The sequence below is a fragment of the Equus caballus genome, chromosome 11 (genome assembly GCF_041296265.1).
Source record: "Equus caballus isolate H_3958 breed thoroughbred chromosome 11, TB-T2T, whole genome shotgun sequence".
Lineage (NCBI taxonomy): Eukaryota > Metazoa > Chordata > Mammalia > Perissodactyla > Equidae > Equus > Equus caballus.
The window spans coordinates 6,962,771-6,986,670 of record NC_091694.1 but is presented as its reverse complement, the minus strand read 5'-3'; the positions used below and the strand labels follow the sequence as shown (position 1 = coordinate 6,986,670).

At 49.6% G+C, this 23,900-nt stretch overlaps 1 protein-coding gene and 1 long non-coding RNA gene across 2 annotated transcripts; one reads left to right on the top strand and one right to left on the bottom strand.

Annotated features, from left to right (window-relative positions):
• Positions 1–1,282: 1,282 nt before the first annotated feature.
• On the bottom strand, positions 1,283–23,900 carry FADS6 (fatty acid desaturase 6). Its single transcript, XM_070225999.1, has 7 exons — positions 23,363–23,900; positions 22,579–22,745; positions 6,230–6,410; positions 5,416–5,603; positions 4,138–4,317; positions 3,393–3,545; positions 1,283–1,993 (listed from the first exon to the last, which is right to left on the bottom strand). Exons 1-6 carry the CDS (start codon positions 23,523–23,525, stop codon positions 3,396–3,398), a joined length of 1,029 nt encoding a protein of 342 aa, XP_070082100.1. The 5' UTR covers positions 23,526–23,900; the 3' UTR covers positions 1,283–1,993; positions 3,393–3,395.
• LOC138916106 (uncharacterized) lies at positions 7,725–9,761 on the top strand. The gene is made up of 4 exons (XR_011422829.1): positions 7,725–7,840; positions 7,942–8,035; positions 8,289–8,365; positions 9,336–9,761. It is a non-coding gene; the product is annotated as an uncharacterized lncRNA (long non-coding RNA).

The following is a 23,900-nucleotide window of genomic DNA, read 5'->3' as shown; positions in this document are numbered from 1 at the left end:
GTCCCCCCCCCCGATTCTACCCCATCACTACTTATTACACTGCCTTATTTTTTATCTTTTTTTATTAAAGTATAATAAACAGAAAAGTACACAAATCATAAGTGTACTGTTTGATGCATTATCACAAGATGTAACCATGACCCAGATCACGAAACAGAAAATGGCCAGCACCCCAGGAACCCCTTGTGCCCCCTCTAGTCACTTCCCCTCCCTTCTTCTGTCCTGATTTCTAGTAAGTCATTGTGCTTTGTGCCTGTCCCACTAGACCAAGAGTAGGCGAACTATGGCTTGCAGGCCAAATCCTGCCCACCACCTGTTTTTGTACAACCTGCAAGCTCATGGTTTTTACATTCTTAAATGGTTTTTTAAAAATGGTAAATAATATTTTGTGACGTGATAATCCCATACAATTAAAACAAGTTTTGTTGGAACACAGCCGTGCTCATATCTTTGTATATTGTCTCTGGCTGTTTTCACCCTTTGATGGCACACTTGAGTAGTTGTGACAGAAAACATATGGTCCACAAAGCCCAAAATATTTACTCTCTGGCCCTTTACAGAAAAAGTTTGCCAACTCCTGCACTAGACAGTAAGCTCCAGGAGGCTAGGGCCCAGTCTCATTCCCAGAGCTTCACACAGTGCCCAGAGCATGATGGATGTTCATAAAGAGCTTGTGTTAATGGTCAAATCATTTATTATCCTTTCACATAGGAGGAAGAGAAGGAGATTCAGGATCAGACACCCTAGAAAGCCCTATAGGGCTCCTCATCCAGAAGCATTACATCTGGTGGTTAAGACCAGGGAATTCCGGAGTCAGACACAGTGGATTTGAATCCTTCTTCTGCCACTTGCTAGCTATATGACATTGAGAAATTTAATCTCTCCAAAGCTTATCTTCACCATACATAATGTGAGGAAAAAATAGTACAAACTTGTTGTAGAAATTTAAAATCAGATGGCGTAGGTAAAAGTATGAACCATAAGTTCTGAATAAATGTTAGCTATCATCATCATCAAAATTGTCACCTCTCATCGGCCTCTGTAAATCAGACCTTAGGTTTATGCCGAGCCCTAGAAGGGCTTCATTCACTTCTGTCACCTCCCTCACCTCTCAAGGCCCATGCACTCCCAGCCCACATACTCAGAGTAACAGAAAATCCAGCCTCAAAGCAATCAAGTGACTTGTTCCCGTGTGTCTGTGGTACCTCCAAGTCTGGTACCAGGGCCTCCAGCTGCTGCTCATTCCCCACTCAGGCCCAAATCAATAACAATGAGTCATTGGTTATCTATTAGGATGGTTTTAATCATTATCCAGGACTGTGCAATGGGGCCTTTTCTGACATTGCATTTTTCATATGGAGAATCAGCAGTTTGATTAATCACACTCCCAGACCTTAAGGCCATTTCTGAGCTGCTAATGCATTTCGAAAGAGCAGCAATAACATATAGCAAAGCAGTAGGCTGGGGAGGCTGCCAAGCCTGCCTGGTTCCAAGAGGGCTGTCTGGATCCAAAACTCTGCTCTCTCAGTCAGCCTCCCAGCAGGAAACAGATGGCACACTCAGAAGGGCTGATTGCAGAGAATTTAATGAAGGAAGTTTGTATAGAGATATGAGCAGGATTAAGGGAATAGTGAAGCACCCCTGGGCTAGCAACAGCTGGAAGCCACTACCACCCCAAGCCCTGAAGGAGCAAAAGGAGGGAGCTGTTTGGGAACTAGTGAGAGCAGTAGCTGTAGGAGAGGACGCCTGACAGGAGCTGTGGTCTTCAGTAGAGGAAGGCGGGGTGGAGAAGAGTGGGGAATGGATCTCAAGGGGCAAATGACAGCTACCCAGCAGAGCCACCTAAGACCACACCAGAGATGGGTTCTCCAACGGGACCGGGCTTAAAGAATGCTGTCACCTGCCATCTGACCCCTCCGGCCATCCCATTTGTTGGCATTTAGGCTCCCCATCATCAGGGTCAGCATGCCCTTCACCTTGCCCAAGGACTTCACTGAAAAACAAGGCAATTATGCGCTCAGAACATGACTTGCGTGTTCTCAACCAGAGATGATTTTGCCTCCCAGGGGACACTTGGCATTATCTGCAGACATTTTTGATTGTCACAACTTGGGCTCCTGGCACCTAGTGGGTAGAAGCTGGGATGCTGCTAAACATGCTACAATGCACAGGACAGGCCCCGACGACAATTATCCAGCCTAAATGTCATAGTGCCAAGGTGCAAAACCCTGTTTGAAACTAACTGCTCTGGCCTCCTTTGTCCCTCCCTCAGACTCCAGCTGGGTCCTTCCTTGCACCCTCTCATCCAGCCCCCAAGCAGGGCAACTGCCAGCCCTCTCTCAAGTCTGCCCACTTTAGGCTGACTCAGTGGTGTCCCCCAGCACCTTGACCTCTTCCTCTGGCTGACATGAGTAGTTCCCTTATATTCCTACCTTACTCCCAGGCTACACACCATCCTTTCCCAGCCCAGCCCAGCCCCTGACTTCCAGCTCTTGTATCTGCACCCACCGTCCTTCCTCTCCTCTTTAAGACCATCTGTCCTCCAGACCCGTTCCCATAAACCCCTCCCATCTCAGCTACCCTCCCAGTAATTTTTCTCTCTCTCAATTGATACTGCTTCCATGTCTACCCCTTCTAGACATCATGGAACAAAGTAGATTTTCTAGAGCTAGCGAAGGCCATGCTCAAAGCTATTTACACCCTTTCTCCCCTTAGTTCCCCTGGAGTGCTCTCCCCACGAGACACACACACTCTGATCTCTCTGATGCTGTGACTCTTGGGAGCTGCCGAGCCAGTGTCTGGCACAGGCTTCTCCGGCTGAAAAACTAGGGAGTTCTGCCAAAAGTAACCTCTCACCGTGGTCCCTGGAGAGAGGGCTCCTTAGAGGCCAGAGCCTCAAAGGGCACAGGAGGAAGCAATGGCCAACCAAGTGTGGGGCTCTCCTGGCTCCAGGGAGGCCCTCGGCAAGGGGCTGACCCTTCTCTCTCGGCGCCTCCTCCCAGCCTTCCCCCTGCACAGGGCCTCTCTGCACCCCTGTCACCCTTGTCCCTTAGCCCTATCAAGGCTCAGACAGAGCGGGGGCAGGAATCCAGCTGTTTAGTCCTGAGATGAAGTTGTCCAAGGTCCAGACTGACCAGAATGCCTCGCCACCTTTATTCCTTTCCTCCAGATATCCCTTGAAACCCAGAAAAGCAAGTAGGACAGGTGAGCCCAGCCCCCTGGCATGAGCTCTGCCATACTGCCCGCCCAGCACCTCCATGGGCCACCATCAGCAACTGAGCCACACCCACTGTGGAAGGGCCCAAGCCCTCCCATCCTCAGAGATGGCCAGCAGAAGCGGGAGAGCCAGGGTTGGGCCTAGGAGGGGGAGCAGGGTGATTGTGCCGGCCCACCCTTCATTGCAGCCCCACCAGCTCAGTGATGGGAGGGGCCTGCACCATGAGCTCCTCGTAGCGACTGAGAAACAGCCAGAAGCGAGCCAGGTAGGAGTCCTCGTTGTAGGGCAGCTGCTTCTCATGGAGGAACTGGGACACCACCGGCTTCACCTGCCAGAAGATGGGTGGGAGGAGGAGCTGCTGAGCCAGGACTGCGGCAGGCCCACCCCCGTGGGCGCTTCCTCTTCGCAGCCCCAGCTCCTGTCTGCCTTGTTCCATGACGCTCTGAGGAGTGGAGGGGCTTGGAGAATTCCTGCCTCCCCACTCCCAGCAGGCAAGGGAAAGGGGGGCCGTCTCGCCACCATCCTTCCCCAGGGCTCCCGACTGTGTGACAGGCCTCCTTGGCACACGGGGGCACAAGTCATGGCACCCTTTACTGAGTACCTCCTGCGTGCCCAACATTTCCCATCCATTTCTTCATTTCATCCTCAGAGCCTGTCAGCGTAAGCCCTGCTCACTCCCATTTTACAGATGAGAAAGCTGAAGCTCAGAGACATTCAGTTAACTTGTGCACAGCTAGGAAGAAACCCAGGTGTCTCTGATCAGAAACACTCCCCCCACCCCCCACCCGCTGCTTGTATACTGTGCTGCCCTCCCTGGGTACCTCTGACCAGGCCAGTTGGTCAGAGAACCCTGAAGGTCACTCCCCCTCTGCCCTCACATAGTTCCTGCATCCCAGCTGCTCCAGCCCGACCTCATCTACCTTCAGGCACATGTTGTCAGAGAGTTGGGGGAAGAGGTGGTGCTCCACGTGGCAGCTGATGATGGAGTGGCCGAACGCCCAGTCCAGCACGGGCAGCCGGGGCAGGTTAAGCACGCCCAGGCTCATCATGTGAATCCTTCGGGGCTTCTTGTCCTGGGAGAACATGGGCAGCCCGATGTGCTGTAACAGACACACGAGTCACACCCTGGGCTGGACCGGGGGACCTTGCCCCTCCTCACCCTGCCCCAGGCATCCTCACCTAGCACTCGGGGACCCAGTGGGTTCTTCTGCCCTTCTCACCCGACTCTGGGGCGACCTGGTAGAGGCATGAGGAGGCTGGGGTTCTCCCGCCTGTGTCCTGAGTTCAGTCTCGCCCATCTCTGCGCCTCTCTCTCCATCTGTACAATAAGGGGCTTGCCTGGGCACCCCTCACATCCCTGGGTACTCTAAAGTCTGTGACTGCTCACTGCTTGCTCTCATGTCACCATGCCCTTGCTTCATCCTGAAGCAACCCTTCTCTGCTCTCTTTTCACCAATCAAAATCCTGCTCATCATTCAAGATCAAGTTCGTGCATCCTCATGTATTTTTTCATTCAACAGGTGTATAGGAATGCCTCCTCTGCCAGGCACTGGCCTAGGTCGAAGGGATGCCGAAGTGAACGAGAGCTTCTGTTCTAGCAGGACGTGCAGGTGGGACACGATTATGGGACTACGTCATTGAGGGCTTTTGTGGGGAGCACTGGGATGGTGACAGACAGCATGCTCTAACCCGGGTCTCCACTGGTCAGGGGAGCACAGCGAGGTCCATCCCTGCAGAAACAGCCCTGGAACTGGGGGCCGAGCCCCTGGCCTCCCATGAAGGCCTGCCATCCCCAGCTCCTCCATGCGCCACCTCACGGCATATGCTGGGCCCCCTGTGATGGCCCTTGCCTCACTTCACTTGGGCTTATCACAGTGAGCACCTTGAGGGAAAGAGCTGGGGTCCTAATCACTTGTGTCCCCACAGGGCTTCCTCAAGTGCCCTATGCATATAAGGTTCTTAATAAACCTCTGATCCATGCATGAATGGCAACCAGCACTGAAGAGAAGCAAATTCCTTACCTGAGACCAAAACTCTCTGTGATGGCCCGCAGAGAAGAGCAGAGGCCTGGACGGGAGGTGAGCCTCCCTCCCACACAGGTGTCCTCTCTCTCCCCAGAACCTTGAGTCCAGCCTGTGGTCAGGCACCTGGAGAATGTTCCCCATACCCCGCAGCACCCAGGGTCAGGGAGGCCTCACCTGAAAGATGTTGACATGGAGGTAAGGGTGGGCCAGCAGGGATCTGGTGAGGAGCATGCAGGCCAGGGCCGACCCAGGGCTCTTGAAGCCAGACACGTTCAGGAGCAGCCAGTAGTGAGAATAAAGGCCCAGCAAAATCAGGCCAAACGTCCACAGAGCCGCCCTGAGCTCCACCTTTCTCAGCCGCTCTGCCAGAAGGAGCAAGAAATGGAGGGAGGGATGCACAAGGCTCAGATCCAACAGAGCTGGCTCCTCGTGGCTCAGTGGTGTAAACAGGGTGACCCAGGTGTGTTCAGTTGACCCATACACAGCCCTGAAAAGTAGGCTCACCCATGTGATGGAGGAGGAAATGGAGTGTTAAGCAACTTGACCAAGGTCACTCTGATAGTGAGTGGTGGCTTGGGGCTTGAACTGAGGGCCCCCTAGCCCCTGCTGCTTCCACTGTATATTGCTCCCATAATATTAAAAATTATAACACGCAACACAGTACGAGGCATTTACAAAGTGTTTTTACATCGGTGACCTCATAATGCTTTCACGCCACCTTTGAGGAGCAGGTAAGAACCTGAGACTCAGAGACGTTAAGTTCTACTTACTTTACTTACTGCCTGAGGTCACCAGCCAGTAAGTGGCAAAGCCAAACTTGGCCGCAGGTCCAAGGCTCTCTCCACCCTGCCTGCCTGTCCCAGAAACTTTCTGTCCAGACTTCACTCAAGTCTCCTAGCTTCCTCCACAAGCAGCCTCCACGGAGCCAGGAGGGGAAGGAAGGAAGAGGGGACCAGATCTTTGCAGGGCCCAGCCCTGACATACTCACCAACAGCCACCAGTGGGGTTATGATGGGGATCAAGAAAGGAGCAAGGAACATGTAGACATAGCGGTTGAGGAAAGGCAGCCTCCATGTGCTGGAGTCCCCCAGGCCCAGCACGTTGGTGTAGCCATGGTGCATCTTGACGTGTCCGTACCTGCCGTACTCTGCAGTGAAGGCCGTGCATACCTGGAGGAAGGAAGCAGAAAGGGCACCGGGGCCATCAGGCAGAGCTGAGCAAAGCAGGACCTTTGGGAGCCTCAAGAACACTCCACCCTCCCCAGATGCTGCATTTCCAGGGCCTTCCTGCCTCACACCCCCAGCTAAGCAGCCTTGATCATCAACTCCCAGGTATCCAGGACCACAAAGCAGAAGCCACTCAAAACAACTGCATCCACTTGGCATGGCTATGAAAAGCATTTGCAGGTGGAGGCGACACCCCACGATTGCCACGCTGCCGCTGACAACCCAGGCAGGCCTGCAAGCCCAAGAAGGCTGTCAGAGAAGTGGACACGTGGCAGGGGAAGCTCCTGGCATCCTACTGCAATTATTTTGTGCATGATTATCTTGAAAACATCTGTACCTTCATAACACTACTTTGTATTCTGAGCCCACAGCCGCAAGAGGAGAGGTGCGGGAGAGGTCTGGGGGCAAAGGGAAGCCATCTCCTGAACTGTCCATGAGGGTGGCACCCAGGGTGAGGGTGCCTTGGTGGCGGCCGAGTTAATTCTCCCTAGGGGTGTCTTCTCTGGCATGCGCCTTCCGTGGGATTCTCTGAAGCTGCTCAGAGCAACAGCAACTCTCTGACTCCAAGAAGAACAGACATTCTGAATGCAAAAGAAACACTAAGGTTTTTCTTATGCAGATTATGCAAATGAACATGCAGCTATCAGCCTCTTCCCATATTTTATCCAGGCCAGAAGATTTTGCTAATTTTACTGAAGATGCTGCCTGCCTGTTTCCAGGAGAACGTGAAGGGTTTCCCAATGTCAATCACTGAGCTGAGCAAAGACAAGAGAACACCCTTCATTGAGTGCTCAGTGTTCTGCAATTTACAGACAGGATCTGTCCATCTTCCAAGCGCAGGGTGTCAGTAGTGATATTATTCGTTATTATTCACAGGTGACAGAAGCAGAAGCTGAGATAGAGAGAGGTCACATGACCACCCCAGGTCACTCAGCTAAGTAGATGGCAGAAGTGGGATTTGAACCCAGATTCCAAGCAAGATAAGCCGTGAGACCGCTGAGATGAGCCACTTACTGCAACGGGGCATGAACCCAGGCACTGGGTTCGGGCAGCTGAAGTAAAAGCAGAAGAAGAAAGATAAGGAACAACATTGTCTTCACACTGTGTCTGCAGAGACGTTCCCCCTTGGAACGAAACGAAGCCAAAATGTAGCCAGAGGCTCTATCTAAAGGACACTGAGGAGGACACTTAGTGACGTCATAACTGCAGTTTTACAACAGACACAGGAAGATAAGTCAAACCAGTACTGCACGGCCCCTCGGAAGGCAGAGGGCAGGAAGATAAATGCTAATTCAAGGACAGCATTGCTGTGGAGTCCACGAAAACAGGACGAGGCGCTTTGCTCTTGGACGCTGTGACACGCCGAGGGGCAGGTTTTGCTCTCTGTTTTTGTAACATCACAGAGGAACAGAACCTGGGGGAGGCTGCAGAGGGTGGGCAGTTAATGTGTCAACTAAAGTGATGTCTCTTCCAGGCCTGCTGGTCTCCAGAGGCTCTGCCTGCTCAAGAGGATGCACCACTGGGGCCACGTGGTTGGTTCAAGTTGAGACAGAAACTTTCGGCAGCAGGTACAAGGGGGTACAGCTGGGGTCTGTTGGGACATCCTCAGGGGCTCGCCTGCCTCTGCCCAAGCCCTGCAAGGGTGTGTTTTGAACCTCACGGTGCTGCCCCATGGAACTGGAAGAAGCAACTGTTGTTAACTGCTCCTTCCATGCACTTCTGCTCCAAGGGCCCATCTTATCTGCCTTGCTTCTTTCATCAAGTGTCAGCTGAATGCAGCAGTCTGCTTAGTGACAAAGTTCATTTTCCTTCTGGCACAAGCTCCGCATCACCTTGAAGACCAGCAGCTAACGGCACTTGGAGGAGCGATGCCAGGAGACGGAGCCAGAGTGAGCATGGTAAGAACTTGACCCTCAGGGCCCTGGTGGGGTTTTCAGTCAGGTTCTCAGCCAAGTGCCAGATTCGAGGCTGCAGGGAGACAAGCTACCCTGCAGTACGTAACGCGTGATTTGTGACTCAGCACACACTTGCAGAGTCTGTGTATGATTTGCCTTTTTATGTGAATAAGAGCAGATTTGACCTTATTTTTTTTTAAAGATTTTATTTTTTTCCTTTTTCTCCCCAAAGCCCCCCAGTACATAGTTGTATATTCTTCGTTGTGGGTCCTTCTAGTTGTGGCATGTGGGATGCTGCCTCAGCGTGGTTTGATGAGCAGTGCCATGTCCGTGCCCAGGATTCGAACCAACGAAACACTGGGCCGCCTGCAGCGGAGCGCATGAACTTAACCACTCGGCCACGGGGCCAGCCCCAGATTTGACCCTATTTCTATAACACTGGAATTCTCACTGCCATCCAGATGTTCTTTCCAGAGAGGGAGAGAAAGGGGTGGATTTGGGCTAGAAGGGGACGACAGCACAGACTGCAGCATTTCTCAATGTGCATGCGCACCCATCAATCAAAGGGCAGTGGAGAATGGCCACAAGGCTGTGGAGGTAGTTGGAGGACGGACTGTCCTGCTGTAAAAGATTATGTAAAGGTCTCACCCAAAAGGATCCCACATCCAGACCCAGAGAAAGTTCCAGAAGCTCAAGGTTGGTGCTGCCTCTTGATATCGCCATACTCTGTACCCCTCAGGAAGACTTAAGAGCCCCAATCTCTTAGCAGCGCTCAGGCTCTGCAAGTGGCCAGCATGTGCAAGGGGAGGATGTCAGTATAATTCCTTGACATCTCTCATTGGGGGCCCCAAATCTCTCATTTGTTCCTTTTCATTTAATTGTTTGCTCACTTAAGCATCCTCAGACCTCTGCCAGTGGCCAATGGTAGTTGTCTAAGTTGGTAGTTTTTAAAAATAATTTATTTTTTGAATAGGTAATGAGAAAATTAATAAAGGAAACCTCAACTAAAATAATCACCACGAAGGCCTGTAGAGGAAGCTCTCCCATCCTACCATTCACCAATTACCCCAAACAGCAAGAGCCCAGTCCCTGCATCTCCAACAGGAAGGTATTGCTGCTTTATGACTCCAGAGGGAGGAAGGAAGATTTTCTTCTTGCCCAGCAACAAGCCCAGCCAATGGAAAATGCTGCAGCTCAGCCAATGAGAAACTGTCATCACCCTGAACTCTTACTTTCTTCCAATGACCTTTCATTTTTCCTTTGCTAATGACTTCTTTGCCCCCCACCTCCTTTCTATAAAAGCCTCATATTTTGTGTAACTCCTTGCAGCATCTCTCTGCTTGCTGGATGAGATGCTTTCCAATTCATAAATCATTTCATAAAGCCAATTAGATCTTCAGACTCAGTTGAATTTTGTTTTTTAACAGATTGGTGGCAGCAGTGTGACCAAAGCAAACTTCCGACAGGATTCAGGGACAACGAGAAACAGTTGTGGCCCCCATGAACCCTTTTGAGTTCACCGTCTTTCTCACTGTTTCTGAGGGCTGTTGGTGAGTTCCTTTCAGCTGAGCTCCACTCTTTTTTGTGTTCGAGCTCTCAATCTAATTGGCTTTCCTTAACAGGGCAGGTCAGCTTGAGCTGGTAGAGAATTCTTTCTAGAGCCCAATTAAGCTGGTGGAGGATTCTGCCCAGAGTCAACTGGGCTGGCCAATGGTTCTGCCTAGACCCAAGACCGCAATTCCACAGATGGAAAACCCCAGCCCTTAGCTCAGTCCCTGGATTCCACATCGGGATTTCTGACCATTTAGCTGCAGTTCTCCACTCTGTTTGAAATCAGTCCTCAGTCCCCAGTCCTTGGGGTTTGCTGGTCCAATCCTTTCTCCAGTCCAAGGTTCCATGGGAACTGATGGTGGTGAACACAGGACCTTCTTGTGGCCAGGATGCAGTAATATCTCTTGGTTACTACGAATACAGTAAGGTGGACATGTTTATCTTGTTTTGTGTAGATAAAGGCTATGGCCAAGTGGGTATCTCAGAAGGCAAAAAGAAACCCCAGCCCTTTGGGTTTTTTTTTTTTTATTTATTTTTTTATTTTTTTTTTAAAGATTTTATTTTTTCCTTTTTCTCTCCAAAGCCCCCCAGTACACAGTTGTATATTCTTCATTGTGGGTCCTTCTAGTTGTGGCATGTGGGACGCTGCCTCAGCGTGGCTCGATGAGCAGTGCCATGTCCACGCCCAGGATTCGAACCAACGAAACACTGGGCCGCTTGCAGTGGAGCGCGCGAACTTAACCACTCGGCCACGGGGCCAGCCCCCCCAGCCCTTTGGTTTTGACCCTAGATTCCCAGACTCCACTTTGGGAACTGTTGGTGGCAGCTGCAGTTCCCCATTTGTTTGGAATCAGTCCACAGTCCCCATTCTTTGTAACCTGCAGGTTCACTGGAGAACCTGCTCCCCGGATTATTAGTGTGGCTCCAGGAAACTCAAAAGCCTAGCTAAAAGACAGAAGACCCCTTATATAGAGTTGAGCATGCCAACTTCCAACATACCTCCTTATTTTATGTTTAACAACTATGAAACTGGCTCAACACAAAGTTGACAGAAGGGAGGCCATATTGTAGAAAAGAGACCATATTGTAACTTTGAATGACCTCTGACTAACTAACCCAGCTGGATTTGTACCCTCCAGGAGATCCACCTGCTCTGTAGATCTTATGACCCCCTGCTGGTGCATATACCTCCCAGCTGCAATAAGAGGATAACTTCGTTCTTTTGAGCTCTTAGGGATGTGATGACCCCCAAACAGAGAGTCTATGCTGATAGCCATCATCAGTGAAAACTGAAAGATCTGGTGTGGCAACTCCCGGGTCAACATGCCTAACCTCCCGTATAACCCACTGGCCGATATAACTGCTTCAAGATTCTGTTCCCCTCTTAAGATGGTTCTTTTGGACATTAGTCAGCGATCTTCCCTCTTGCTAGCAAGCTGGAATAAAATGCCCTTTCTCTGCCACCATCTTGCCTCTTGACTGACTTCTGTCTCGCAGCAAGCAGATCATGCCCTTTGCGTGGTAACAACTATAGTCCCAGAAGTTGCAGGCGTCTAAAAAGACGGCAGGATTTTACTAAAAACAATCTGGAATTACAATGGCCACTATGGGGAATATTCCAATTAGACAAAATCGTTCATTTAAAAAAACGCATTTGAGAACAAGGGATCCCAGGTTGAACAAACACAATGGGATACTTATTTTTAAACGGTATGTAGAAGCTTCCAAAAGCCTTCAAGATTCCAAAATACCTTCTCTGAAAGATTCGTTGCAAAAAACTAATGAAAAATTAAAGACAAAAGGTATCTAAAACAACACCTAGGGGCCGGCCCCGTGGCCGAGTGGTTAAGTTTGCACGCTCCACTGCGGCAGCCCGGGGTTTCGCTGGTTCGGATCCTGGGCGCAGACGTGGCACCACTCATCAGGCCATGTTGAGGCAGCATCCCATATGCCACAACTAGAAGCACCTGCAACTAAGATATACAACTATGCACCAGGGGGGATTTGGGGAGATAAAGCAGAAAAAAAAAAAAAAACCACCTAGGCCTTCCCCGTTTCACCCTCCTAAGGGTCCCTTATCAAGGCACTGGTCCAGAAATCGATGTCTCACTTGTAATCAACTGGGAAACTGGAAAGGAGATTGTCCTTGAAGGCCCTATGCAAATTCTTCAACATCATCTTAAATGAGCTGATGAAACTGAGGGATTTTTTGTTTTGAAAACTGCTATGTTATTCCCTTAAACAGCCAAGGGAAAACTAAAATTGAAATTAATGGGGTTGTTCACTACTGCCAGAAATATTTACTGTTTGTCCCAGCTGAAACCTGACAAGCTATTTGAAAGCTTTTAATAACTTTTTAATATCAAAACTTTGGCCAAACTGGAAGCTGATATTCCGAGCCTGACAGGAATTGCTTTTCTGAGGCCTCCTCCCATAAAGTGTGTCCCCAGAGGGAAAGAAGCAAATTGGAGTAAATGTAATTGGAAGGGCAGGTCAGCGTCTTTATTATTGAGGCCACAATCCAGTGCTTTGGGGAACTGGAAACAACGGTCTTTGTCTTGCAAATATTTGCAGGGCCAAAGGTATGGCTCTAGAGAGTGGTTCAGAGTTCAGCTGTCCTTTTTGCCAACCCCAAAACCTCCCTATTTATCTCAAAATGCTTGTAGCTATTATAAAAGATCAGGACATTAGAAATAGAATTGTCCTGCACTTAAAAACTGTAATTACCCTAGACCTCTCATCATAGGCAAATATGCCCCCAAAACACTATCCTGGAGGAGAGAACTTGAATACTTTTCTCTGTGCCTCTGTGATCTTCTCCAGACCTAAGAGTTATTCTTTCAAATGCAAATGGTTCTCACCAGAAGAAAAAAGAAAGAGGAGGAAATATTTAGAAATTGGGCAAATGTAAAATCTTTAGTGTTTACTCCACAAATATTAGTAACTAAAAGGTCTCTGTTTGTCTACGTATGTCTATATATGTGTATCTCATAGATGTGTGATATTTTTCCACCTCCAGATGGGACTGCCAAAATTAATTTGTAAAAGAACTCTATTTAATTGCATTGAAGGTCAAGCACTTGTAAGGATTGGCTATTCTAAAACTCAGAAATATAGAAACTAACCCAAATGCTTTTCAAGTTCACGTGATCTAGGATTAATCTTTAACAAATAAAAGCTAATTGAAGTTTGTTGGTTTAATTAAAATAGGCCTGTCTTTGGAGTTATCAGCATGAAGTTTAATATTTTTATTCTAACTAAGTTCACTAAGGGTCAAATAAGTTCATGATATGTGTGTCACAAAATTTGTCAGGAGGAAAAATAGCTTGGGATTATAATTGACTTTGTCTAACGTCTCATGAAGTTTTCATGGGTAATACAAACATACTTGTTAAGAACTATTCAACTAAATAGATATAAGTAGGATAAAATGTTTTTAGGTGAACTTTTTAGCAATAATCACATGTTATGGTATGTGCACTTAAAAATGGTTTCCCAAATCTTTTTGGTAACTTGAAACTTTAAAGTTTTGTAAAATTAAATGATGGAAATTCATTGAATAGATAGATCATTTCCAAAAAGGATAAAACACAGAAACATTAATTACTGAACATAGAATTATCTACTTTTTGCTCTTTATCACAGGAGAACTTGAGATATTTGGGTCTATTAGTAAACATGTCTTGTGCCACGCTGAGAGATTTACTTTGAGAAAAGCATGTTTCTAAAAATTACAAAAGTTATTTATAAAACTTGCCAAGCCACAGAATGTTAATATAAAAGACAGTTCACAATTGCTTACTTCTTAGTTTTCACTAGAAATTAAGGCTTCTAAGGGTTAAGAATTCTAATTAATATATGTAATTAAAGCTACTAGAAATAATAAGGGAAACAGCTCTGTATTCAAGGAAAGTGGGATGTGTTTTTGGTTAAGAAAAGATATGAGGTATGGAGCTGCATTTTTGTTAAGGGAAATGAGAAGTAATTTTGCCTAAACTAGAACTTTTGGTTATGAAGGATGAATTAAATAGAAAATCGGGAAGAGAGAAAGAGAATTTTACCTTGTCTAGTCAAGTTGGTTAGAAATTGGATCGTTATTATAAGAGTTTTGGAAATAGGTTTTAATATCAATCGTGTACTTATGTAAAACTAAACCTTAATTTTCCTTCATCTGCTAAAAGAACAGAGTTTTCTTGGACTACTGATTTGCTCCTGATAAGAGACTGTAAAAGGTGTTTTTTTTTTTAACTAAGCTGCCTAGAAAACAAAGATTTTGTGTTTTATCAAAATAATTTCTGTATTTGCCTTTGAAATCTTTTATCATCACTTTGGTTAAATAGATAATTAAGTTTCATGATGATCTGTGATCTTATTTAGGCAAATGTTTTAAAACATATACATACATATTTGACAAGCTTCTGAAAATCAAATTCCAAAAATGAAGTCTTTTGACCACAAACTAACTTTGAGGTTTTCCAGAGGACCCCTGGAACATTCCAAAGGATTTGTTCTCCCTCCTAATAAAAAGGGAGATATTAAACTAATTAGGTTTAGTTGTTATGTTAAATTACATGAGAAGTAGTGTCAAACAAGTGTTGATAAACCTTCTTAAGTTGCCTGGGTGAATGTTTTTAATATGTGTTCTAAAAATTACATCAAAATCCTAAAATTTTGATATGTCCTCGTATAATGTTATTAGTCATAATTCTTGTTATTCTCTTAAAATGTTGTCTGTCATCAAAATTGAGGCTCACACTAAAAGGACTGAACCTTAGAATAGGAAAATGCCCTAGCTCATTTTTATGTAAAGGCAGCAGGAACAGAATCTATAAAGATTTTGGCAAATGTGGATGAAGTCCATCCTGCTTCTGCAAAAAATGAGCCCTCATTGCTAGACTTTTGCCATCCTGGTATCCTTGTAAAATGTCAGTGGTCTGCTCCCGAATCAGAGAAATTAAGATGGGTAAACAATAACTGTAAATTAAACAAACAGTAGGGGCTGTGGGAAACCAAAGACAGCAACTTGGTTCTTCCTGGCTCACCAGCAAACCCCATTTTTCAGTTTCCATTTTTGCATTCCTTCCCCCACCACAGTGCCTTTAAGATGACTGAATTTATGGATCAACATTGGTGGGGAGACTTCTACAAAACGGCAAAAACAGTCTACCAGCCACGTCTGACCCGTCAGGTCCATAATCCTGGAAAAACGATTTTTGTCCCCAGAGACCTCAAACCTTCCCGCTCCGGACCCTTTGAATACCTGCATCCAGACTTCATTCAACTGCCACCTATCATGGGTTATCAATATGTTCTTGTAATTGTATGTATGTTTTCTGGATGGATTGAAGCCTTCTCATCACAAGGCGGATACCCTCATGGTGGCAAAGAAACTGTTAGAGAATGTGTTTCCCACTTAGGGTATACCTTCCATAATCTCCAGTGATCGAGGCATCCACTTCACTGGGCAAATTATGTGAGCCTTAACAAAAGGCTTGCAAACTTGTTGGAACGATCACTGTACCTATCAGCCTCAAGCAACAGGCAAGGTTGAGAGAACTAATGGGATCCTCAAACTTGTAATTTCTAAACTTACTGAAACTACTGGGTTCCCTTGCCTTTGGCATTGCCTTTGGTCTTGCTAACTGTTCACAGAGCCCCTTTCAGGAAACATAAACTCACTCCACATGAGACAGTCACCAGCAGACCAATGTCTATTGGTAGACAACCTTATGCCGATTCCTTATTGTCTCATGCTAGTAGGACCAGCTACTGGAAGTCTTTAATGTCTTGTGCTCAAGCCTATCCTCAACACGTTAAAGAAGCTTTCCCAGATCCCACTTCAAAGGATCCTGTTAGTCACAGTCTGGACTCTGGTGACTAGGTTCTGGAGACATCACCAGAAGAAGACAGCCTTGGGCCCCACGGGAAGGGAACTTACCAAGTACTGTTGACCACTCACACTGCTGCAGAACTAGAAGGCATTGAGCCTTGGATACATATCTTACAGCTAAAGAAGTCTCCACCTGACATCTGGTCCCGTACAGATGCTGGAGACCTCCGAACCAAACTGACAAGGAAGAGAAGTAGCTGACACTGGTGTAGACTGCTTCCACCCAAGACGACAGATCAAAACTTCATACTTTAACTAAACATGAAACCTTTTCTTCTTTTCCTTTCCTTCACTCTGGCGTTGACCTGGAAAGATAACGCCATCATCCATATCTCCCAGGCCATTGTTAGGAGGGTAACGTTTCAGATTGCTGGAACTGTCATCAAAGATTTCAATCTATCCATAATTCTCGAGCTCAGATTTCCCCCCACTCCCTAGATCTCACTAGCAGCACCTATCTTTGCAAGGCATTTAGAATGACTTTTTACTTCAGGCTAGGAGATTCTCTTCCCACATGTGCTAAAAACCTGACTAACCCCCTGGCTTAAATGAGTAAATGCAGCAGTCCCTAAAAATGACGTCCTAACAAGGTGACGCTGGTTCGCCACTTCGAGATGATCTCCAACACTAATGACCTTGACAAAATATAGACTACGGGTGAGAAACACCTGAGAGTTCTCCCTACTACCCATTCTTGTTACTCAAATGCGGCCTTAAGTGGTTTCCCATCCATGCACTTTCCCTCTGACAAGGGACACCACAACCAGGAAAGGTCCTTCCTGCCATCAAGGGACAAAGGCTACTGAATTCAGAAAACCTGACTCTTGATCAGTAATGCTTTCAGAAAAAGATCTTGATCAAAAGGGAAAAATGTGAAAATTAGCAAAGGAAACCTCAACTAAAATTGGAGTCAAGAAGGCCTGGAGAGGGAACACTCATGCCTTACGACTTGTGCTCAGTTACGCTAAACAGGAAGAGACAGTAACTCGCACCTCCAACAGGAAGTTGTCTCTACTTTAATACCCCAGCAGGAGGAAGGAAGATTTTCTTCTGGCCCAGCAACAAGCCCAGACAATGGAAAATGCCACAGCTCAGCCAATGGGAAGCCATCATCACCCTGAACTCATACTTCCTTCCAATGATCTTTCATTTTTCCTTTGCTAATGACTTCCTTGCCCCACCTCCTTTCTATCAAAGTCTTCCATTTTGCATAACTCCCTGGAGTATCTCTCTGCTTGCTAGATGAGATGCTGCCTGATTCATGAGTCATTTGATAAAGCCAATTTGATCTTAAAATTTACTCAGTTGAGGGGTCAGCCCACTGGCATAGCAGTTAAGTTTGTGTGCTCTGCTTTGGCAGCCCAGGGTTCAGGGGTTCAGATCCCAGGCACAGACCTACACATTGCCACCAAGCCATGCTGTCACAGCATCCTACATACAACATGGAGGAAGATTAGCACAGATGTTAGTTAGCTCAGGGCCAATTTTCCTAAAAAAAAAAAAAGTTGAATTTTATTTTTTACCAGTAATATGTTGAGATAACTCAGAATTCAAAAATTGCATAGAAACAAGTCTTCTTCCTACTCCATCCCCTGGCTGCCCCATTCTCCTCCTAGGAAGTAAGGGCAGCTCTCAATCTCTTACACATCCTCCAATATTGTCCTTTTATTTTATTTTTTAAACAAACAATACTTTGCAGGATTAAAAAACATTATAAAATTAAGATGCAGTCAAAGTTGGGTTTTAAACAGGTCACCTTACTGGATTTGAAGGGGAAGGGCAAGACGAGGCAGGTGAAGGGCCAGAGGCTGTTGGTATGGGCAAGCTGAGAGATGCTTAGGACTGGAAGGGCAGGGATGCAGGAGGCAGGATCTGGGGGGAGGATGAGGAGTGGGAGGAGTAAGAAGGATCATGGGCAACAGTCAGGTTTCCAGCTCAGGGCCGGGCACAGTGGGGTCACTCCAGGAATGGGCCCAGGATCCTTGTATTCTCCAGGCCTGCAGGCCTGGACAGGATGAGTAGGAGGAACTGTGGGTCATCCCAGGGGCAGCATCCCTCGGGCAGGAGGGACTCTGGGCTGGAGTCTGCCCAGCTCCCATTCCTCCCTCCAGACTCTCTCACTGATTCCCAGGGGCGGAGCAGCCCCTTCATGGCTGGCTTCAGAGTGGTGGGGGCCTCTAGGACTCCACGGGCCGCAACAATTGGTTTGTCAGATAAAGTATAAGACATCCAAATAAATTCAAATTTCAGATAAACAGCCAGTCATTTTTTGTAGAAGTATATGCCGAATATTGCCTGCGTTCATTGTTTATCTGAAGTTCCAACTTTACTGGGCGTCCTGTATTTTTATTTGCTCCATCTGGCAGCCCTGCTCAGTGAGAATACAGGCCCTGAGTGTGAGTCCTCAGGGACCAGGCAGCCTCTCGGGCAGGCTCTGTGGGCAAAGGGTGATGTGTTAGCACCTCTGGATGAGAGAGGAGCCGAAGCCAGAGGAGCCCCGGTGCCTCGTCCTGATGGGAGCGGGCGGGATGCGGGCCGGGCTGAGCCCTTCGAGGAGCTCTCACAAGATTCTCTCCCCTTTGAGGCCCTGTCCTTGGGAACCTCCCAGCTCCTCTGATGGCACATGGGCCTCCCTGCTCCCCTTTCTCCAGGGTCCCCATTAGATTCTAGTGAGCCCAGATTTCTGTGGGTCCCTCATGCACTGTGCTGTTTCCTCTACATATGCTTTTGTCTGTACTTCTGCTCCGTCTGAAACCAACTTCCTGCTTCTGGCCTGGCAGCGTCACCTCTGGACACTCTGCCCAAGAGTTCTCAGCCTCGGCTCCACTGACCTTTGGGGCTGGGTCATTCTCTGTATGAGAACTGTCCTGTAAGATGTTTAGCAGCATCCCTGGCCTCTACTCACTAGACGCCAGTAATACACACACACGCACGCACACACACCCAGTGTGAGAGTCAAAAATATCTGCAGACATTGCCAGTGTCCCTGCCGTGCTCTCCTCTCTGTGCTCTCATAGCCTCCACCCCACCTCGTTGGTGCGCCAGCCACATTCTGCGTGCCTTGAGCCCAGGCTGCACCATGCGCCAGCTGAGCGGCCTTGGGCAAGTGACTTAACCTCCCAGAGCAGTGTTTCCTCATCTGCAAAGTGGGTTTAATAATAGCTTCAACCTCACAGGGAGGTGTGAATGTTAAATGAGATGATTCATGTAAAGTACACAGTCAGCACTCAAGAAGGGTTAACTAGTATAATCAGGACTTTTTATGTTTTCTGAGGAAGATTGGCTCAGGGTGAATGTGGTTACACACACCCACACCTACACACACACACACACACACACACACACACACACACACACTATACTAACGTCAATTTCCTGGTTCTGCAAATATGTATCTATTGGAACAAACTAGGTGAAGACTACACCTGACCTCTCTGTCCTATTTTTGCAACATCCTGTGAATCTTTAATTATTTCAAAACTGAAAATTTTTTTACAAAAGTATATTTTGTACTGCAGACCTGAGCCCTCTAAATAAATTTTTTTAAATAAAAAATCATATTTTTAAAATAAATTTTTAAAATAAAAAAATCAGACTAACACCCCTCGGGGTTTGGGTGGGGACAGAGAGAAGATCAGAGAGACGGCCCAGAGGATAATGGTCACACTGAACTCGTGGGAAAAGAACATTCGAGAATTGTGAACAGGCTGAGGGTTCTTGGTTCTGGAGGAGGGTTTAAAGTAGAGACACAATAAAGCGCTTAGCAAGTGGCACAGCCTGTCCCCGCCCACTCGGGGAGCATCTTGATTGTGACATGCAAGAGAGTCCTAAAGTCCTCTGATTTCAGGAGTTAATCCTCCCCAAGCTTCGGTACTTAAATCATGGTGGCCCTGCACCCCATCCTCCTGTGGCCCTTCACTGGCAGTCCCCAACAATGTAACTGGCAGTCCCGGTGACATAACCCAGGACAGGGAGGGGTGGGTGGCCTCGCAGGGGAAGGCCGGGGCTACAGTGGGCTGGGGAAAGGGCCAGAGATACATCAGTAGGAGGAATGGAACGTTCTCTTGTGGACTGGAGATGGGTCTTCAGAGGGAAATTCATGCTAGTGTGGGGAGGTGTGTATGATTTTTGATCCTTTAGCCGAGAAACAAGAACAACCTGGAGCATCAGCCGCCCCCTCCATCCTGCCGCCCCAGCCCCCAGATCCAACGGGTCAGAGCGGGGGAGTCCTTGTCCCACCCTCAGCTCAAGCCAGCAGACCCTGAGACAAACCCAGCAACCACCAGGCGCCCCAGGAAAGCCAATGATACTCAGCTGACACCTGAGGCTGCAGACTAGAGGACTAGGTCATTCTGTGGTGACAGTGTCTCCTGAGGGTCAAGGTGCACAGGCACCCAACAAAAGGAAGATCAAAGAGGGAAGACATCAGGACGTGGCAGAAGTGGAGAGGCAGGGATCCAGGGAGGTCCCCGGCCGTCCGCTGAGATCCTGGGCAGCCAGAGCTTGTCCTTTGTGCCATGCCGAGAACAGGTGGGTGCACCAGGGTCACAGCAAACAGCTCCCTCAACACACGCGCACATACACACACCAACACACAACGCTGTCAACCTTTCCCTTAAAAACAAACGAGAAAAACCCCTATCCCTTTCCTTGCAGCTGATGGCAGGTTCCTTCCAGAGAGAAAAAGGGACACTAACACTTGGTGAGCATCCAAGAGTCCGGCCCAGGCCCTAAATTCAGATCGACGCTGCCTCATCTAATCCTCACTCTGGCTTCAGGAGGAACGTAATGTTATTATTCCCATTCATTAGGAGAAGCTAACACTTAGATGCTGAATTAAGTAACTTGCCCAAGGTCAGGCAGCCAGTGTGTCCAAAGGCTGTGCCCGAACACTGTCCCCTGCCTGGCTGACAAGACCAAGGACTCCATGCCAGTGGGCTGAGGAGACTGAGCCATCCCCTCCTCCACACTGGGAACTGGACCCTCCCCAGAGGTGGCCAGAGCCACACCTTGTGGGGCGGAAAAGCAGGAGGCCTCCCACACAACTTAGCCAGTGCCTGAGTGACAAATCAGTGTGACCCGCCCTGGAGCTGACTGCAGCACGCGCCAGCCGGCATCACAGCACGCCGCCACCACAGCACGCCACCACCGCCTCCTCCCTGCGCTGTGGTCCTGGTAGAGCTCTCCAGCTGGGGAACCTGGGAAGGCTTCTCCGTGAAGGCGTCCTCGGCTCCCTGCCATCACTCAGCACCCACGATAGAGACTGCGTTCCCCAGGCAGTCTAGGCCAGGGGGTTCTCAAACTTTGCTGGGTGTCAGATTCCCCTGGGGAACCTGCTAACTCTAGCAGCCGGGGCCTCTCCTCCAGCAAGCCAGGTCATTCAGCTGCATGCCAAAGCCTGAGAACCACCAGGCCATCCCTGTGTGTCAAATGCCCTGCAGGCTGGCACTCCCACATCCACCACACCTGCTCCTCCTCTGCTGCCCCAGGCTCCGGGCTCTCAGTTCAGCTCTGAAAAATTGAAACAGCTAATCCTACCCCTGACCACACAGCACTGCCCAGTTGCTCCCCTGCCTGTGCTTACCAACTTGGGGGACACCTGACCCCAGCTCCAGGGTCTGGCCCCTGCCTCAGAGCCTGGCTGGGACCAGTGCCCAGAGGTCCCTGGGAAGGGAAGTGTCTTGAAATGGACTCTGGGGATCAGGAAACTGTTGGTTCCTCTTGTCCTCTGCTCTTTAGAAATGTGTGCCGGTGCAAGAGGAAGGGAAGGGAAAAAAGGAGGAAAAGGAGAATGCTAGGCAAGAAATGTCTCCTCCCATTCAGCTGATGTGGTATAATTTTACACAATGTCATACATGTGTGTGTATAGTTATATAAAGTTTTATAAAAATTACATAACTTTATAAAAAGTTAATAATTGACTTAATTAGTTACCGTAGCCAGGCCCTGGCAGAAAAGGACTGTTTCTGGTACCAGCTCTCGTATTTGTTCATAAGGGACCTGGGTGGCCAGGTGAGGGTCCATCTGGAAGGGAGGGAGGGGGCAGATCCACAGAGGAACTGGAGAAGCCTGAGACAAGTCCAGAAAGAAGGACAACCTGGCCAGAAACCTCTGCCTTCCTGGCCTTGCCCGTGGGCAAGAAGCTGAGGCAGGATAGGGAGGGAGTGGATGGGGGTCAAGGGTCAGGAGAGAAGGGTCCTTCCTGGAGCAGACCTGGAGGAGCAGGGGGCCTCTCAGGACGGCTCAGCCATCGCCAGGCATGGGGGGGCATGTTCTGGAGCTGGGACCCTGCGATACCAGGCCCCTGCTCCTCCTCCCCTCTGTCTGTGGCTCACATTATAAACCCTAATGGCAAAACCAGGAGGCCCCAAAGGCTGCAGCCAGGACAATCACATACCAGGACCTGCCACCACAGGTGTCCTGGCGGGAGGAGGAAGCTATATCATCACTTGGCCCAGTGCTGCAGAGAGGCGAGAGGACACCCCCAGGGAAAACAGGAGTGCCCAGGCCAAGTGCACTATCCTAAGTAAACACTCGTACATTCCTCACACGGTTCTCTGCCCCCCAGTGCAAGCACCCTCCCAATGGCTTGAGGACGTGCACACTCACACACACACACACACACTGTGGTGCACGCTGCACACTTGGACCCACAGACCAAGTGCTGTAGCTCTCTGCCCATGTGGGCACACACAGCTGTACAGACAGACCCCGCCCAGAACAATGTGGTTGCCCACAGGGTACCACAGCCACCCCTGCCCCCTCCCAGGCTCACCTCCACAAAGAAAAGCGCCCAGATCTTGCTCCAGCGTTTCGACTCGGTGAGGGCACCGTGAATGGCCAGGTGGCTGCCCTTGACAGTGAGCGTGTAGTGGCACAGACCCAGGATGGTAACACCCAGGGCAAAGACCAGGACATTCTCAGAGCGCAGGCACAGGAACCCTGCACGGAGGGAGAGTGGAGGTAGGGGTGGGCAGGGTGTTTCTCCAGTTCTTGGAGATCTGGGCCCAGACACCCCAGCCCCCACCCCTGGGAGCCCAGGCTGAAGTGTGCTGGCCCCGCCGGCTGCCACAGGCACCATGAGGCAGGTCTCACTATGGCCCGACAGGGACAGGTTAGCTCTCTCTCCAGTATTTGGGCCAAAACAGAGCCCCAGTGACTCTCCAAGGAGACTCCGAGAGTTTTATTATACAGCCCAGCCAGGGCAGCGACAGGCCTGCCACATGGTGGGGGTATAGATCTAGAGGGGTCCAGGGGAAACTCTCCCCCTCCCTCCTCACTCCATCCTGGTGTCCCCCAAGGAACCTCCCCGCCCCCCAGGTCATCCCGCCCCTGACTCCTCTCAACTTTCCCCTCCACTGCCCTTCATGCCTCCTCCAGTGCCCCATCCTCTGGGGACAGAGGGCAGAGCACCCCAACTAGACTTTCAGGTTTGGGGTATAACCCTCTGTCCGAGGTTCTGGGCACAAGCCGTCTCCCCCAGCCCTCTCCATCACCCTACCCCGCGACACCACCAACCCCAGCCCTGCTCGCTGTCGCCCTGTCCCCGTGCTCCTCACCGGCCGGCAAGGCGAAAAGGCTGAGCGCGAGGATGGCGCAGTCCACGCCGTGGCGCTCCCACCACGAGCTCGCCCTCACCACGTCCCGGACCAGCGCCTCCAGCTCGCCCAGCAGCGCCTCGGCCCCGCCGCTCTCGAGGGGCGCGTCGCGCGCCGGCTCCATGGCCTCCGCGCTGGCCAGGGGCCTGGGAAGACTCGGGGGACTCGGGGAACCCGCAGAGCGTCTGCGGCGCCGGGCGAGGCGCGGGGCGCCAGGCGCGGGCGGGGGCGGGCCGGGGCGGAGTCACGCGCTCGGCTGGGGACACGCGGTCCCGGGTGTCACGGTTCGTGCGTGCTGGGCATCCGAGCGCCTCCTGCAGCGCGCCCTTGGCGACCCGGCCCGGGCTGGGGGCACCCTCCTGGCAGTTGGGACCAGAATCACCCGCAGGAGTTTTGGACAGATGCCCGGGGTGGGGAGGCGACCTCTGAGCGAGAATAGCCCCTGGGTAGAGAGGACAGGGCAGGGGAGCGGCGTGGAGACCAGAGGAGACGCACGACG

Bases quoted from the DNA above. Each gene is read 5' to 3' on its own strand.
- FADS6 (XM_070225999.1), bottom strand. From the start codon at position 23,525: ATGGAGCCGGCGCGCGACGCGCCCCTCGAGAGCGGCGGGGCCGAGGCG. The intron at 6,411-22,578 runs GTGAGCCTGGGA...TCCTTCCTCCAG, and splicing joins GGGCGCTTTTCTTTGTGGAG to GTATGCACGGCCTTCACTGC. The intron at 4,318-5,415 runs GTGAGGCCTCCC...TGTCTGTTACAG, and splicing joins TCCATGTCAACATCTTTCAG to CACATCGGGCTGCCCATGTT.